This window comes from Belonocnema kinseyi, chromosome 2, assembly GCF_010883055.1.
Source record: "Belonocnema kinseyi isolate 2016_QV_RU_SX_M_011 chromosome 2, B_treatae_v1, whole genome shotgun sequence".
Taxonomy (NCBI): Eukaryota; Metazoa; Arthropoda; class Insecta; order Hymenoptera; family Cynipidae; genus Belonocnema; species Belonocnema kinseyi.
This window is the reverse complement of record NC_046658.1, coordinates 108433393-108452144: the sequence shown is the minus strand read 5'-3', so window position 1 is coordinate 108452144 and position 18752 is coordinate 108433393. Positions and strand designations below refer to the sequence as shown.

Sequence of the window (18752 nt, the reverse complement as noted above, 5' to 3'; positions counted from 1 at the left end):
AGTTATATCTTCAATAAAAAAAATCTATAAAGAAAAAAATAACACTAAAATTGTTGAATTTTCTAGAAAAAGAACAAATTTTCGACAAAAAAGTTGAATTTGCAACCAAGAAGTGCTACTTTTATCAAGATTGTTCAATTTTTAACCAAATAATTAAACTTTAAAGCAATAATGAAATTTTTATTTAAAAAATATGATTTCATAAAGAAACATTTAATAGTAAAATAAATAAAAATAATAGTAGAATAGTGATTAAACCAAAAATAGTTGGATTATCTTATAGGGCTTTATTAATTCAGTAGTAATTGAAGTGGAAAAATGAGGAAAAGGGTAAAAACTGGGAAACCTGCGATAAATAAATAAGAATTTCGATCGTTTATGTACTAAAAATAACATTTTAAATGAACCCTGAAGTTCATTGTTCAACACTTAATTTTCAGTTTAAAAAAAAAAACAACAAAAAGAACATTTTTCGAAAAATCTCTACGTTTCGGCCGATATAATTACCTTTTGATTATTTCGTTAAAATATTACATTAAACAATGCATTATTGTAGACGTATTCTCGACTTGGTGAAACCACGAGTAATTTTAAGAGCCTTAAAAACTCTAGCTTGGAAAGTAATTTTAAAATCCACTAAATATTACCTGCAGGTGGTTATTATTATTGTAAAGAGGCTCTGGTATTTTAATAAATGTTTCTAAATAGTCTGTTTATACCAAATTCTTTTATAAGGCGTCAATAATCTGGTAATATTTAGGGTGCTTGATAGACTAATAGAACTATAAAAAAGGAAACTACAAAAGAGGAAGAAACAGATATTAAATTTTGTGTATTCTTACTAATGCGTCTTAAGATAACAATTGTTTTAAAATTTTCCCCTAAATAAAATACTCTAATCATACGCCGGTTCGAGCTTAACAACTTAAAGAGATTACTCATTTATCTATCCCATAATTTTGTTTATTCCGCGGAAGAACTTAGCACTTGTTTATATCTCGGACAATTTCCTCACATAATTTTCTAGTTGAGAGAAATTTCCCGAACCAGAGAAAGTAATAATAAAATCTTGCTGGGAGATAAAAAGTATAAACTATTTCTTTAAAATGGAAGTTGCGTTTTTTCTTTTATCTTTTTCGTGCTTAAAAGTAAATCTTTACATTTTGATTCTATTTCATTAAACTGCTTCAATAATCGCAACATAAAGGATTCGTAATACTGCACCTAGCACTATTTACAACAACTTTCGTAAAATATTAAATTTTTATAAAGTTTTCGTTTAGTATTAAAATTAACGACAATACATGTCTGTTATGGCCATCGTTATTGTTGTCATTGCAGTCATCCTTTTTCCTTAAAATGCCTCAAGGAATGCACCCAATCGCCGATTAATATCTCTAAATTACCTTTTTTCCGACTCCAATAAATAAAAATTGTCTTGCGATATTTATCGGCGACTGAGTGAATCTCTTATCTCGATAAAAATATTCATTTATGTATGTACATGATACAAGCTCTGGAGAAAAAAATATATCAGTATATATCCTCGTTTCGTTGAAATCCCGATCAAATATAAATATCTACACTAGGGTGATCCAAACAAAATAATGATTGAGTTCCAATGTGCACAAGGCCCTAAATTGTTTATTTTTCAACCAAAAAATATATATTTTTTTAATCAAATTAAAATCAATATTTAGAGGTCGCGCAAGTAGAAATTGTTGTTTTTAAATATATACTTATATTTCATTCCTATAAAATTAATGATACAGTATATTTTGTAGGCTAAAAAATTATTATTTTAATATACAGCCGTTATTTTCTTTTGTATTTAGTTACTTTTTAATCATACAAATGCCATAATTACCGTATTTTTATCATAAAAGAAACCATTTAGGCAATTGTGCGATTTTGTTTTCAACAATTTGTTTTGCTATAAAAAATGGACCACCCTAATCTACACCTTTGAAAACCCAGTTGCTGATATCCAATGGTTTATAAATATTAGTCAAATGCAAATTCTCATTTGTAAAACATTAGTGGAGTTGCAAAAGTGAAAAGATTTTGGGAAGAATAAAAATATTGCCAGCTCGGAAACGGAACAAACGTGCATACGTGCTCGACTTGAAGTTAAAATACCTTTCCTCTCTTACTCTACGGAAGTCTTATGTACGCTGATAATATTTCGCTTTTAACTTTGAGTGACAATAAACGTTATAACAGCAATAGCGATATTCAGAGTGGTACAGCGATAGTAAAAATGGTGATTGTGACAACGATGACGATTATTATAAAAAGTAGAAGCACCGTCGCCATCAATCGTAAATTATTCTCGCTTTTATTACAAGCAGCCTAAAAATCTTCAGATTTTTGGAGAATAATTTTTATCGAACTTCAGTCGTTTACTTACGATTTTGTCAGTTTTGTACGGTTCGCTGCAACAGTTGCAAGGCACGCGAGAGCTTCGAGATCTGGTGAAGCACACCAAGCTAGAAATATCGAAAAAATTAGATGTCAAAGATTTAAAGAGGTTTTTAATATAATTATTTATTATTCAGTCGCCAGCGGCAAGAAATGATGAGAACAAGTTTTTTTTTTCATTACAGCGTTAATATTTAAGGGCCAAAATTCAAATTCTGTAACATTCTCAAGGTGTTTACTCAAATCCTGGAAAACTCGGAATATGTATACAGTTTCGCGAGTTTATTATAAAAAATGTTGTTTTTCTTCAGTTTCTGGGAATTGAACTAATATGTTTAATTTAGAAAGCTTTGACAAATTATATAACAAGATATTCTTAAATCTATTAGCACCGTAGATTAATTAAATAATAATTAAACATTTCTTGAATTTGTCTCTTATATCCATGAATTTGAATAATAATTCAAACTAATTTTTATTTTATCTTCTCGTACTTAAAATGAAGTGCATATTTAGGTAAAATTAATGTGGGTATTATATTAAAATCAATTCAAACCGCTTCAAATTCTTAACATTTCAAAAATAAAGAGACTGCATTTTTAATAAGATAAATTAATTTTTAAAAAAGCTGTTAAATTTTTATCTAAAAAATCAATTTTCAACCAAATAGTTGAAGTTTGAGCTAAAAAATAGAATTTTTCAGATTTCAGTTTAAAAAGTGATGCATTTTCAAATAAAATGATTAATATTTAACAAGAATACTTAAATTTTCAACCAAGAAGATAAATTCTCTACCAAAAAATATTATTTTTAACGAAATACATGAATTTACAACGAAATAATTTAATTTTTAATTTGAAAAAATCAATGAATTTTAAACTAATATGATGAATCTTAAAGTGGAATAGTTGCATTTTAAACAATAAAGATGATTTTTTAACTAAAATGATAAATCTCTAACTGGAATAGTTTAATTTGCAAATAAAAAGATAAATTTTCAACAAAATACATGCATTTTCAAAAGATAAAAAGAGTAGTTGTTAACGAAAAATATAATAGTTACATTTTTAGTTATAAAAATTAATTTCCAGCCAAAAAGATGAACTTTCAACTGAAATGATGGAGCAGTTACATTTTCAGTTAAATTAATTCATTTTCAACCAAAATGCTGGAGCAGCAGGGTGGCCGTTTTAATCGAAGAAAAAAATTCCCGGAGTTTTCCCGGTTCTCAAACATTTTTCACGGTCAATGAAATTTAAAAAATCAAACTATATTCTAAACATTTTTCTATTTAAAGTAATAAACAATAAACAAATTTAGGCATTAAAAGTGGAACCCTTGAATTCCAAACACTTAAAATTGAAGTTTAAAAGTTTTTTAATTCAAAAATTGTGTATTCAAATGCTCAAAAATGTACACGTGCAAAATAGAAGGTACTAACACTTTTCAATTAAACAATGTTAAATGAAATTCAAATAAACTGCAAAATTTAGAACTTTGATCAATTATAGAGTTTAAAGATTCAGATTAAGTTTCAAAAATAATTTTTTTTAACTTAACAGTTTTTTAATTAGAACTTAAATTATTTCAATTTTAAATAGATGAGGCATTCTTCAAAAGCTTTAAAATTTTATTTCAAGCTCTTGAGAAATCTAGAAGTGGTTTAAAATTTTTACAAATTCAAAATCATTTTTGAACTTTTTTTTCGGAACTTTTAAATATATTTTTAAATGAATTGAATTTTGTCTATAACTTTTAGAAAATCCTGCAAATTAAAAAAAAATCCTTAAAATTTGAATTTATAAATAACAATAAAACACTTATTATTTGTAAAAAAAATTAAAGTAATATTAAGAGATATTTGAAAGTTTTAAAAAGATTCGAATTAAATTTAGAACTTGAAACAATTTCAAATACTTACAACCGAATTTCAAATAAAATGTAAATTTTCGCAGATTTCAAACAAAAAATGTAGCATTTTTTTAAGAATTGTGAAAGACTTCAAAAGAATAACAAAAAATTTCTGAAGATTCTTAGGAAAATCAAAAATTATTTTTCACTTTGAAAAATAATTGTAACAGAAACTTTAAGAAGATTTTAAGAGATTTAAAAAATGATCAAAGAAGAACCTGGAAGATTTTAAGGATTTTTTTAATTTGCAGGAAATTCAAAAAATTGTAGGAAAAATTCTATTAATTCTAAAATATATTTAGAAGTTCTGAAAAAATGTTCTAACACTTCATTTAAATTAATTGAAATCATTTCAATTGTTTAATTAATTTTCAATATTTTAAAAACTTCTAAATATCTCTTAAAATTAATCAAATTTTTTTCTACAAATGTTACCAATTTTTATTTATACCTGGACATTTAACAATTTCACTTACAAATTAAACACTTTTCAAATAGAACAATTAAAATTGTAACGCTAAAAGTTTAAAAGTTCTTCGAAATTCTAGAAATTCAAAGTTTTCTATGTAAAACAACTCAGTTTAAAATTGTTTTTTTTTTTTTAATATTTGTTTTCAATTTACTCGCATTAAATGAGCAATGAGATATTGCTAAATATTAAATACTTATTATTTTTCTACATCAGGAAATTTCAAATTACATGGGTTGAAAATTAAATAATTTAAATTCAAACAATATTTTTAATTTGATAAAAACCTTTAATTACGATTATATTATTGTGAATTTATTTTTAAGTTGAAAAAAGTAAAACGCACATTTACATTTTTTTAATGGCTAAAAAAATTAATAGAAATAATATATTCAAAAATTTATTCATTAAATTTAATATAAAAAATAATATAAAGTAAGACCAGAAACTCGAAAAATTTCCGGTTTCCCGGTCCGGTGACCACCTTTTTTTTTATTAAAAAAATCTTCGATTTTAAAAGCTCCTCATTTTTAATTTTTTAAGCCTTTAAAACTGCAGTTTGAAATTCTTTAAATTAAAATATATGCCTAAAAATTGAAATATCGAATTTTTAAAGTGAAAGATTTTTGAAATTAAGAATTCTAAACTGAATGATATAATAATTTATAAAAATCACAATTTAACAAATTATTTTAAAAACGGTTGAAATAAAAGTTGGACAAAATTTTTATTCTACAAATGTTGTATAATTCCCAGTAAAAATATAAATTCACTGTCATTTTCCAGTTTTCTAAGTTTCCCGGTCCAGCGGCCACATTTTAAGTAAAAAAAATTTATTTTCAACCAAAATGATTAATTTCCAACTAAAATAATGAATACTCAACTGGAATACTTGAATTTATACAAAAAATATGAATTGTCAAACCGAAAAATTCTTAATAAAATCATGAACCTTTACCTGGATTAGTTGAATTTTCAACGAAAAAAACGAATTTTTAATTAAAAAAGATTAATTGTCAACCAAAAATTGCATAGTTAAATTTTTAGTTTAAAAGATTAATTTTTAATCAAAGAGATGAATTTTCAACTGAAATGATAGAATAGTTACATTTTCCGTTAAAAAAAAATTAATTTTCAACCAAAATGAATTTCTAACTGAAATGATGAATCTTCAATCTTCAACTGGAATAGTAGAATTTTAAACAGAAAAGTTAAATTAAAAAAAATGATGAAGCTTTAACTGGAATAGTAGAATTTTCAACCAAGAAGATTAATTTCTACTAAAAACGACGAATATTTTCAACAAAATACATACATTAAGTTTCAGTTAATAAACATTAATTGCCAACCAATTAAAAAAAAATTAAAGACTCTCTCGAAAAAATGCTCTGACTTTTAAAAAAAGTTCGCTGGCATTACTAGGTTTTCCGGATAGAGTAAACTCCCTGAATATTCAATATAGAATCTTTTATAAATAGAATAAAATAATTTTAGAGAATGAACAAAGATCAGGAAGAATTCAACAGAATTTATGTGGATAGAAAAAAATTCAAAAAATAAAAAAAAATATGAATGAATTTTGAGAAATTTAAGAGAAGTATTAAAAAATTATTTGACTAAATTAAATTTGGAATTAATTGAGCAGAATGCAAAGGAATGCAAAACAACTTCATGAAACACCTGAAATTAGAAAAATCCACACCTTAAATTTAGAAAAATTCAAGAGAATTCGATTAAATTCATACGAGATCAAGATAAATATAACGCAATTCAAGTAAATAGAACAAAAATTTTTTAATCCAAAAAATTTCATTGAATTCAAAGAAGTGGGAGTAAATAAAATTAGCGAATAAGAATCTAATAAAATGCAGAAGAATTCATCGTGAATTTTAAGGTCTTCGGGGTGAAATAGAAAAATTGAAAACCCAAAAAAGATTCATCAAATTCCGTGGATTTTAGGAAAATTTCAAAAACTTCAGTTCGAATAAAAAAAAAACAATTATAATCAGAAATCTTTGGATTTTCTGTTTCAATTTATTGAAATTAGTGACTAGAGTGATATTTTTATTTTAAAGAAGTGACTATAGTGAGATTATTATCGAAAAATGACTGCAAGTTACTTAAAATTCACTGTGTGGCAGCACTGAATATAGCTAGAAATAAGCTTCAATTATTTTCCTTAGTATATATTTCTAAAATACAAAAGTAAGGGATTGACTACTCGAATTTTGAGTGCATATCAGATTTCAAGATTTCAAAGATTTTAGAAAGATATCCGATATTATAAAATATTGTAAAATATTTCATACACTGTTATTATATAATAAAATATTCTTACATTTCGGTGGTTCTTGGTCTTCATTGTGTTTAGGCAAACTGGTCAAAGCTGCATTTCGCGTTATATTCTGCTTACGTGCCTTTCGCTTTTGACTGCCAACGAGATGATTCTTTTCCTCCTCTTTTGGCTCCTCGTCAGAGGGCCTCAAATTTTTGCGGTTACTTTGATTACTAGAATTTCCACTTGCAAACATCTCGTGGCCCTTTTTGCTCCCAGAGCTAGAATTTGTTTTCATAAAAATCTTCTTCTTTTTGGTGCGTTGCTGTTTCTTCTTTTCTTGGAATTCTTCCAAGCTCAAGGACGGAAGCGCCTCAATCTTTTTCTCCAAGTTGAAGTCCCTAAATTGATAAAGATAAAATTTAATAAGACGGGGTGAATACTCAAACCCGCGAAAAAAATACACTAACAATTCCAGGTTTTTTCAGATATCATTTTTACATTGTATTTCACATTTTTTAAACAAATTTATTATAAATAATTTCTTTTAGTATTTGTAAAAATATTACTATTAATATGTAATGTTAAATAACTTCTTTTTCTTCATTAGAGAAAGTTGGTTGGGATTCAATCAATACATTTAATTTAGAATGTTTTAAAAGAAATAATAATAAAAAATAATTAATAAATTCTTGAAATGGTACTTAGGTCCACGAACTTCAATAATAATTAAAATAAAATTTCATTTTATCTTCCTATACTTTACATTCAGTGCATTATTAATTTACAAATTCACATAATGAATCTTAAAATAGAATAGTTGAATTTTCAAATAAGATTAATTTTGACCAAAAAATACGATTTTTCAACAAATTGCATGAATTTTCAATGAAGTAGTTGAATTTTCAGTAAAAAGGAGAAATTGTCCAGTCAATAGTTAAATTAAGAAATAAAAAAAAAACAGTTTTCAACCAAATATTGAATTGTTCAATTTTCGGTTAAAAAATTCATTATCAACCAGGAAATAAAGAATTTTCAACAAAATGGTTAAATTTTCAACCGAAGTGCTCAATTTTAAATTAAAATGATGAATATTCAACTGGAATAGTTACATTTGAAACAAAACAGATGAATTTTCAACTGAAGAATATAAATTTGCAATTAAAAATTGAATACTTGGATTTTCAGTTAAAAAATGAACTTATAAAAAAAATTGTAACAAAATAGCTAACCTTTTAACCAAAGTGATGAATTTTCAACTAAAATTATGAATCTTCAACTGAAATAGCTGAATTTTAAACTAAAAAGATGACTTTAACCAAAGAGTTTAACTTTCCACCAAGTAGTTCAATATTCCACTAAAATGAAGAATATTTAACGAGAATAGTTAAATTTTCAAATAAGAAGATTAATTTTCTTCAAAAAAGACGATTTTCCAACATATTACATGAATTTTCCAAAAAATAGGTCAATTTTCGACTAAAACATGGAAAAATAGAATAGTAGTTAAATTTTCGGTTGAAAAAAGTTAATTTTGAACAACAAAAAACAGATATTCAATGGAATACAGAATTTTTCGAACGCATAGTTAAATTTTGTACTAACAAAGATCAATTTCCAAAATAATCTTTAACTATAATACTTGAATGTTCAAATAGGAAGATTAATTTTCCACCAAAAAAGACGATTTTTCAACAAATTACATGAATTTATAATCAAATAATTGAATTGTTCAATTTTCGGTTAAAAAATTAATTATCAACCAGGAAAAAAAATAGTTAAATTTTCAACCGAAGTGCTGAATTTTGAACTAAAATGATGAACACTCAACTAGAATGGTTGAATTTAAAAAAAAAACAGATGAATTTTTAACTGAAAAAGATAAATTTGTAATCAAAAATTAAATATTTAGATTTTCAGTTGAAAAATAAACTTGAAAAAAAATTTATAACAAAAATAACTAAATTTCTAACCAAAGTGGTGAATTTCCAACTAAATTGATGGATCTTCAACTGGAACAGCTCAATTAAAAAAAAATTACTTTAACCAATTATTTTTTTTAACCAAGTAGTTTAATTTTCAACTAAAATCATTAATGTTCCACTAAAATGATGAATATTTAACGGGAATAGTTAATTTTTCAAAAAAGAAGATTAATTTTCGTCAAAAAAGATAATTTTTCAACATATTACATGAATTTTCAAAGAAATGGTTCAATTTTTGACTAAAAAATTGAAAAATGGCATATTAGTTACACTTTCAGTTGAACAAAATTAATTTTGCACAAAAAAAAACAGAATTTAAATAAAATATAGGATTTTTTGGCCACATATTTCACTTTTGTACCAATAAAGATCAATTTTCAATCCAAAATAAAATATGTTTAATTTACAATAAAAAAATTAACTTACAAACCAAAATTTATTTTCCATAAAAATAGTTAAATTTTCAATCAGAGATGAAACTTCAAATAAAATGATGAATCTTCAAACAAAAAAATTATATGTTAACAAAAAACGTGATAGTAAATATTACACATAAAAAATAATTTAATTTTAAATCAATGAAAGTTAAATTGTACCAAAGAAGGTGAGTTTCAAAACAGGTGAATCTCAATAAACACAAATTAATTTTAAACCAAAAATTTGCAATTTTAACCAAAAAAAGGAGAATTTTTAAACCAAATACAAATTTCCAACAAAAAAGTTAAACTTTTTATTAAGAAAGCTTTTTCAGCCAAGAAAAAGAAATTGTTGAAGTTTGAAGCTATAAAGATGTATTTTCTACCAAAAAGGTGAATTTTCCACCAAAAAGCTAAATTTTCTATCGAAACAGTTGATTTTTCCAATTTAAAAGACGAATTTACAATCAAATTGTTGAAATTTACACCCAAAAATACGCATTTTCTATAAAACAGTTCAATTTTCATCCTGAAAATGGCATTTTTCAACAAAAAAGTTAATTTTCAATGAAATAGATGATTTTCTACTAAAACAGTAGAATTTTGAACCCAAAAAAACTAATTGTCAACAAATTGTTAAATCCAATATTATAAGGCTACTTTTCCATGAGAAAAACAATAATTACTTCTTATCATATTGCGAATTAAAAAAAATTAAACACGTTCCCGATTAAATTCCCTGAAATTTCCAGGTTTTTTCAGGCATATATAAAAAATTTCTGACAATTTTACAAACATTGTTCATTTAAATTAATAATTCTCCGAAGCGATAATATTACCGAGTTATCATGCACGATTTCTACGTAATCACTTTGAAATTAAAAATAGAATTGACTTACTCAGCCCTGAATCTCTTGTGACTCCAAGGGCCAAAATCTACTTCACCCTCCGCTCCTTCAGTTTCAGTTTCTTCTGGTTTGGAAGCCTCCATATTTCCCTCCGCACTTTAGATAAGAAATAAAGCATTATATATATTTTTCAATATTAAATGGAATATTCGGGAATATTGAAAGGTATTTCTCATGAATCACCTTTCGACAAGATGTTCTAAATCACCACGAGAACTGTTGCCTTCGCTGCTAAGGGAATCAGTTTTTTCACTAACATTTGACGAGATTGAATTTCTCCTTCCATTCGATTGTTCAGGACGTGATCCAGAAGTTTTTCTGCGCTTATTTTGCAGAGCTGAGGAATTAAAATTCCTTTGTTGTTCAGCAAGGAACTTTTGATAACGCAATCCTTTGCAAGTTCTCTCTCCTCGAAAACTCTGCTCTTCGATTCCAGACTCATCAAAATAAGTATTAGCCTCGTTCTTTTCATCGTCGCCATCCTGAAAAAGATTAATTAATTAGGAAATTAATTAACGCTTTTTTACGCAGAGAAATAAAGGAGAGAGTGAGAAAAATAACTACCATTTGGTGATTGTTATTTGATTCTTGCCTAGTTTTGTTCTTATTTTCACCGAATAAATCTACTTTGCAATCCTCTTTTTGTTCCATAGCGAGAGGTAGTTCAGTGTATCGCTTTTTTGGAGGTTTTGGAGTGATTGTGTTATCTGTTTCTACTTTGGGAGTGGAAAGATTATCTTTTTCATCTGTTTGCGCTTGAACCTTCTGTGGAGTGAAGAGAGAACTGAGTCCACCAATTTGTGATTCATCAGCTAGTTTTCCTGGTTGAATGGCTTCTCCTTCTGTCCTTTCAGACTTGATAAAATCCGAGGAGGATTCTTCGGACTTTATCTCCTCCACACTACTATCACTAGATCCTGCTTCTGATTTCTTGTTTGTAGGCCTTGTCGATAAAGTTCGAAGCGGCGGTGCTGGTAATTTATACCATTTGAAATCTGGATTTGCGTTTAGAAACGCATCCTTATACTGAAATAAAAGGGCACATTGATTCATTTAATTTAACAAAAGATATCTCTCCCAAAAGTTGTTGTTTTACTGAAGATAGCAATTTTTTAGTTTCCTTTTATTCTAAAAACTTGCATTATATTCTTTAAACGCAATTGAGAAGTAATTAAATATTACCTCTTGCGCCAGATTTGTGTAACAGCGTTTCTGATCAGGATGTAGAGTGGCCCACCATTCACCGAGAACTCGAGTCACAGCTCGATTTTCCAAATGAGGAAAACCTGAGCGAACTGAACCACGATGCCGTTTACAAAAAATTAGAAATGCATTCATAGGCCTCCTCGCATGATGAGCTGGCTCTCGCAACTCTCGCTGCTCCTGATAACAAAAAAACACACACACACAAATTGTAAACAAAACTAAATCTAGAACATTTTTTTTATTTTGTACTAAGGGATCGTCCATAAATTACGTTATCAATTTGTCCCCGCTTTTCCTTAAAAAAAAAAGAATATATGTTTTTTCCACGTTGCACGGAATTTCCCCTTTTTCTCGATTTTTCGTTTAAATTTTTGTTTTGTGAAAAACTCTACTACTTTTTCGAAAATTTAATTATTTTGTTGAAGATGCAAATTTTTTGTTCTAAGCTCATCTTTTTTGGTAAAAAATTCAACAGATTAGCTGAAAGTTCAAACTTCTTTCTTAAAAATTTATCTTTTTAATTGAAGATTTATCTTTTTAATTGAAACTTTTTGTTGAAAATTAGTATTTTTTATTGCATTCAACTGTTTTTGATTTAAATAAAAATATATTTTGGTTGAAATATCATCAATTACACTTTTCGTGTAGAATTTGTCTTTTTGGTTAGAAAATTAATCTTCTATTTTGAAAATTCATCTTTTTGACTGTAGATTTAACTATTTTGTTAAAAAATCGTCTTTTTAGTTAAATTTAACTAGTAGAAAACAATTTTTTTATGAAAATTAATTTTTTGAAACTGGAAATGTAATTATTCAATTTTTGGTTGGAAACTTATCTTTTTATGTTGAAAATTCAACTATTTTACTAAACGATTCAACTGTTTTTGTGGAAAATTCATGTATTTTGTTGAAAATTCCTCTTTATGTGTAGAAAATTAATATTTTTTTAAATCTTAATGGCTGTAGATTGAATCGATTAAACTATTTGGTTAAAAATACGTCTATTTTGGTTTGATTAAACTGGTAGATAGTTTCTCTTTTTTTTTGAAAATATATTTTTCAAACTGAAAATGTAACTATTCCATTTTTTGTTGAAAATTTTATTTGTTTTGGAAAACTCAAATATTTATTTAAGCATTGAACTACGTTGATAGAAAATTAAACTACTTGGTTGAAAAGTAAACTATTTATTTTAAAAATTAACTATTTGGAGGAAAATGAACTTTTTTGTTGAAAATTAATAGTGTCAGGTGGAAAATTCAACTTTTTTCTGGAAAATTCACGTCATTTGTTGAAAATTCGTCTTTTCGTGTAGAAAACTAATCTTCTTTTTTGATAACTCATCTTATTGGCTGTAGATTGAACCGATGGAACTATTATGTTAAAAATTCGTCTATTTTTGTTTTATTTAATTGGAAGAAAGTTTTCTTTTTACTTCATTTTTAAACTGAAAATATAACTATTACATTTTTGGTCGAAAATTTACATTTTTAATTGAAAATTGATATTTTCTATTTGAAATCTCGACTGCTTGGTTGAAAATTCATGTATTTTGTTGGGGGATTAAATTATTTTGCTGAATTTTGCTGAATTGACTGTAAACTGAACCAATTAAACTATTATGTTAAAAATTCGTATATTTTGGTTTTATTTAATTAGAACAAAGTTTTCTTTTTAATCAATTTTTAAACTGAAAATGTAACTATTCCATTTTTGTTTGAAAACTTTATTTGTTTTCGAAAACTCAACTATTTAGTTGAAAATTGAGCTGCGTTGGTAGAAAATTAAATTATTTGGTTAAAAATTAAACTACTCATTCAAACAATTAACTATTTGGATAAAAACTAACTTTTTTGTTCAAAATTGATAGTGTCAGGTAGAAAATTCAACTGTTTTCTAGAAAATTCAGGCCTTTTGTTGAAAATTCGTCGTTTTGTGTGGAAAATTAATCTCTCTTTTTTGAAAACTGATCTTATTGGCTGTAGATTGAACCGATTGAACTAAATATGTTAAAAATTCGTCTATTTTTGTTTTATTTAATTGGAAGAAAGTTTTCTTTTTAATTCATTTTTAAACTAAAAATGTAACTGTTCCATTTTTGATAGAAAACTTTATTTGTTGTTGAAAATAAAACAACTTTGGTGTAAAATTCAACTATTTGGTTAAAAGTTAAATTTTTTATTCAAGCAATTAACTACTTCGTTGAAAGTTAAATTGTTAGGTGGAAAATGGAACTGTTTTCTGGATATTTCATGTTTTTTGTTGAAAATGTAATAAATGCTTTAATCTCATGCTAACTTACACATTTCCTTTCAAATTAACAAAAATCTCATTATGTTCGGCTCAATAATTATATTGGTGATTAGAAAATTAAATATAATTATTTTTAAATCTTATCAAAAACAGGGGACATGTGATAGATCTCTGTATCGTATCTTTGAATTATCTTTTCTTTACAAAGTACTGTTTAGTTTCATACTCGCATAAGTGATAAATTGTAGTGTATATTTCCAACTATCATTCTTGCATGGTTGCATAATTATATAAAGTACTATTTCATTCAAATAGATTTTCTAGAAACTACATTAATCTATTTCTCGAATGTCAGAAACTAAAAAAAATATATATTTTTTCAAAAGTAACTCGAAACGATTCTTCTAAAGTTTCAGTTATTCTAGAAATAAAATATAAGTCTAATTTCTTATACTGTGATATTTTTTCATTTAAAAAAATACTTTACGATATCCAAATTGTATTGAAACTCTGATCGAAGTTCTTATTTATATATTTATATTAAATATTATTTAATATTAATATTAAATAATATTTATTTATATTAATATATATATATAAGTGACATAAAGTAAGTGATTGCATATAGGATACGCGAATGAAATGCAAATATAAAAATGTTAATCTACAGAGAAAACTTCCAATATAGGTGCTCCATATTCCATTTGATATCTCAGTATAAACTATATTTATAAACTATTAATCCAGTATTTGCCTTATTTTAAATCACTAATTAGCAAAAAACGGTATTTACAATTTTTAATTCAACTTTTAATTAAAAATTATCAACAAATTATATAAGCTGATATTAAATTCTTGGAAAATTAAACTCAAATTTGTAATAACGCCTGAAAAATGAGACACCATATGTAAAAAAATTAACCTTATTGTTTTTAAAGAGTCTAGATAAATCCAAAAATGAAGAAAAAAAGCTGAAATCGCAAAAGAAATGAAATCGCTGTTTATTATCATAATAAACGAGATATTTGGGACGAGTTATTTTTCATGTCTATAATATGAAACGGAAAATGGACAATAAGCGAACAATAACGTGAAATAGTTACTAGTGCGTGAACGTATTGTTCCCGTGATATTCTATTTTTAAATTCTTGGCTTAGTTAACAAATCATAAGACTGTATTATTTGTAAGCTATAGAGAAAATGTTTTGAAGATTAATAAAATATAAAGCTTTACTTATCAGTTGAATGGCAAATCTAACGATACTAACATCCTGTACAAGCACGTACAGAAAACAAGGACACATTTGCTCTTTACCGACCCTACATTTATTCGTAATTTCAGCAATTATTTTACATTCGCCACGAATTTCCGTAAACGATCAGAAAACCCAAAATAACTTTAAAATTTCAATTTTATTTTATTTTTCAATTTGATCGAATTTAAGTATTTTTGGGCGTCAAAAAATTATAGAATATTTGAGAAAAATTTCAATACACTTACATAGATTTCAAATGATTGTTTTTATTGTATAACTGCTTTAAAATTGTACATTTACACTGCCAAAATTAAATTCTTTTGCATTTATAGGTTTTAATATTTGCAGCGTTCGAAATTAGGCCCTTTAAAATTAACATGATAGCTACAAAATCCCAATTCCAAAATTACTTGACTTTACCTGGCCGTTGTAAATTTTTCTTACAGGTATAAAAACCACATTACGTCTAGGAGATCAAAAATTTTAATGCAAAAAACGGGTTTGTTTCTCAATTGATTTTAAAGACTTTTTATGAAGTGATAACAGTCATACAGAATAAAAAATAGGGTGCGTTAAGTTGAGAAAATTATTAAAAATTTAAAAAAAAGGAATTATCAACAAAAAAGTTCAATTTCAACCAAAGACATGAATTTTCAACCAAAAGGATTAATTATCTACGAAAAACGACGAATTTTCACAAAAATATATTAAATTTCAACCCCATAGTTGGGATTTCAACACAAAAAAATAAATTTTGAACCAAAAATAGATTGATTAAATTTCAGTTAAAATCATTAATTTTTAAACAAAAAAATGAATTTTCAACATATAATAGTTAATTTTTAACTAAAAAGATGAATCTTGATAAGAAAAACAACTAGTTTTTAACAAACTAGTTAAATTTTCTACAAAAAAGTTGAGATTTTAACCATAAAAGATGTATTTTTAGCAAACCAGTTAAATTTGCAACTAAAGGTATGAATCTGCTACCAAAACAACGAATTTTCAAAACAATAATTAAATTTTCAACAACATAGTTGTGATTTCATCTGAAAAAGATCAATTTTGAATCAAAACTATAACTCGATTAGAAAATATAAATTTAGAACAAAGTTCATTTTCAAAAAAATTTGTGAGTTTTAAAGTCAACACACCAATTTTCCAAAAAAATTTGAATTTTCAATAATAAAATATGAATTTTATACCAAAATAAACGAATTTTCAACCAATAAAAATGAATTCTCGACGAAATATGTAATAGTTGATATTTTAAGTAAAAATATTATAATTTATATTAAAAAATAATTGAATTCAAAAAATGTGAACAAAATAGTTGAATCCTTAACCAAAACTAATTAATTTTCATCCGAATAGTTGCATTTTTATCAAAAAATATTAAATTTCTATGATAACAGATGAAAAGGCGAATTATCAAAAAAATAGTAATTTTCAACCGAACGGAAAGATTTTTTAACATAATTGTTGAATTTTCAACAAAATAATAAAATTTCGAACTAAATTATCAAATTTTTAACCACAAAATAAATTCCCAACCAAAAAAAATTATTAAACAAAAATAAATTTAAAAATTATACCTTTGTTAGAATTACTTGTTATGAACAGATTTTCTTTTCTGGACTAATTCCATTAAAGTATCCCGTTTATTTAATTAACAGTATCTAACATGTGCGGGCGGTTGAAAAGTTCAGGAAAACGCCTTACGTAATTTGTGGATGACCCTCACTTTTTAAAATTCCTTGACTTGGAGCAACTTAAATAATAATTTATACTTTAGAATTTCAATGCTTACTAATTTAAAATATTTACTTATTATTTAATGGTACCCTCTTTAATTTTTATAAAACTTTTTTGTGTGAGGAAGGATTTACATACAAAAAAATTCCACATGATTGCTGAAAAATTTTGAAAGATTTCAAAAAGTTTCAAACAATTTTGTAGTTAAAAAAAAGCTTTAAATATTCCAAAAGATTTCGAAGTAATCCGATATGTAATTTCAAGTGTTCACAAATTTCAATACATATTTTAATTAATTCCTAAATATCTCCTAATCACAGTAACAAGTAAAAATCTGGTAAACTTGTTTAAGTTCAATAATCAATGGAATTTCACATATTTATTGCAGAATTCCATGACTAAAAAAAATTTTTTTTTTCTTTTAAATTGACCATTTTTTGTAAAATATCATTGGACAAAAAACTATTGATGATAAAACATATATATAATAAATAATATCTATCCAGTGGGTATATTTAGGGACGTATTTACGACATCTTCACGACATGACAAAATCTACATATTGTCGCAACAATTTAAAGATGTCCGATTTTTTATCTTCATTTTTAGAAAGGACTTCAAGAGGTTATTTAAGTTATTTAATTTTAAAAAGTAGGCTAGGAACTCAACATATTCGGCTGTATTTTATTAATTTAATTGTCAAGCAGCAAATTAAAACGATTAGTAGCAATGCAGAAAGGGGACTACACCTAATGTAGACCATGTACAATAATTACTTCTTTTTTTCCTAAATGAACCATCTGTTAAAAAATATCTTCAAAAAGCCCTCGATCACGAGAAAGTCAACAATAAACAATTTCCAGTCACAAGTGGTGAACCTATAAACTGTCACTTTGACAGATGTTCATCCAGATGTAAATAAATATCAGCCAAGAGTAACTATAGACTAATTCTCCCAAGAGCCCAAAGAGCGATATAAATGATCTGTCATGACTCGCAAACTTTTCGTCGACGATAAATCTCTTTAAAATCATTCTCGCTAACTGCAGACAAACGTCAATTTCCACAGCTGGATCTAATATGATCTTAAAATCGTCATTTATTTGCGATGAAATAGAGGACAGAAATCCGACATGTTTTTTATTCAAAAAGGTCTTTTTAAAGAGCGCAGAGGTCTGACATATTGCTAACTGGTGGTCGAGCATCCTATAATTTCCTCGCTTTTCCCACACACGATTCCCAATCCCGAGCAGGAAGTTTCGATGGCAAACCACGTACCTTTTGCTGATGCTCGTTGGCAGCCATTTCTGATTTCACTTGACAATTCACTCAATAACGCATAATAAAGATAAAAGCTTCGACACAGAGAATCGTTCTCCCTCTTTCTGACCCGTCCTCGTTCTACGTTCTGCCAGCCCTCTCAATTTCGGAAATGATCACAAAACAACCACTCCTATGGGTATTTCCTTTGTTTAGCGACAAGTTTCTCTGACAGCAGAGAACGCGAATTTCCGACCCAGTGACGTGCCAACTCACAAAACGGAGGAGATGTAAACTAAATGACATTTACTATATAAATGTTGCTACGGTTAGTCGAACTTGCAGTAATGCAAACGTCACGATTTGTGATATCGGCAACGTCATAAACTATACTTTAAACACTTTAAACACGATAAACACTACATAAAATGCACAGCAACGTTATCCACTTTTCTCCACTTTCAGGCTTCACTACGAACCGATTAGTCCTTTTTCAAGAGAACGATCTCGATGTTGTTCTCGCATCACGAAAAGAATGCAAGTGTTGTTTTTCTCGATGGCTGACTGGTTTCTGGCCCGTCCCGTCCTTCCGCAACGTTTCGTCCACTTTCAGAGATTTAAATGTCCCGCATACAGGA

General features: G+C 26.5%; 1 protein-coding gene across 1 annotated transcript; it reads right to left on the bottom strand.

Moving 5' to 3' along the window:
* Positions 1 to 264: 264 nt before the first annotated feature.
* LOC117167838 (HMG box transcription factor BBX) lies at positions 265 to 18668 on the bottom strand. Its single transcript, XM_033353043.1, has 7 exons — positions 18133 to 18668; positions 11568 to 11768; positions 10950 to 11411; positions 10569 to 10867; positions 10377 to 10481; positions 7140 to 7477; positions 265 to 2489 (listed from the first exon to the last, which is right to left on the bottom strand). The coding sequence occupies exons 1-7, from the start codon at positions 18157 to 18159 to the stop codon at positions 2407 to 2409; spliced, it is 1515 nt and encodes a 504-aa protein (XP_033208934.1). The 5' UTR covers positions 18160 to 18668; the 3' UTR covers positions 265 to 2406.
* Positions 18669 to 18752: the final 84 nt, after the last annotated feature.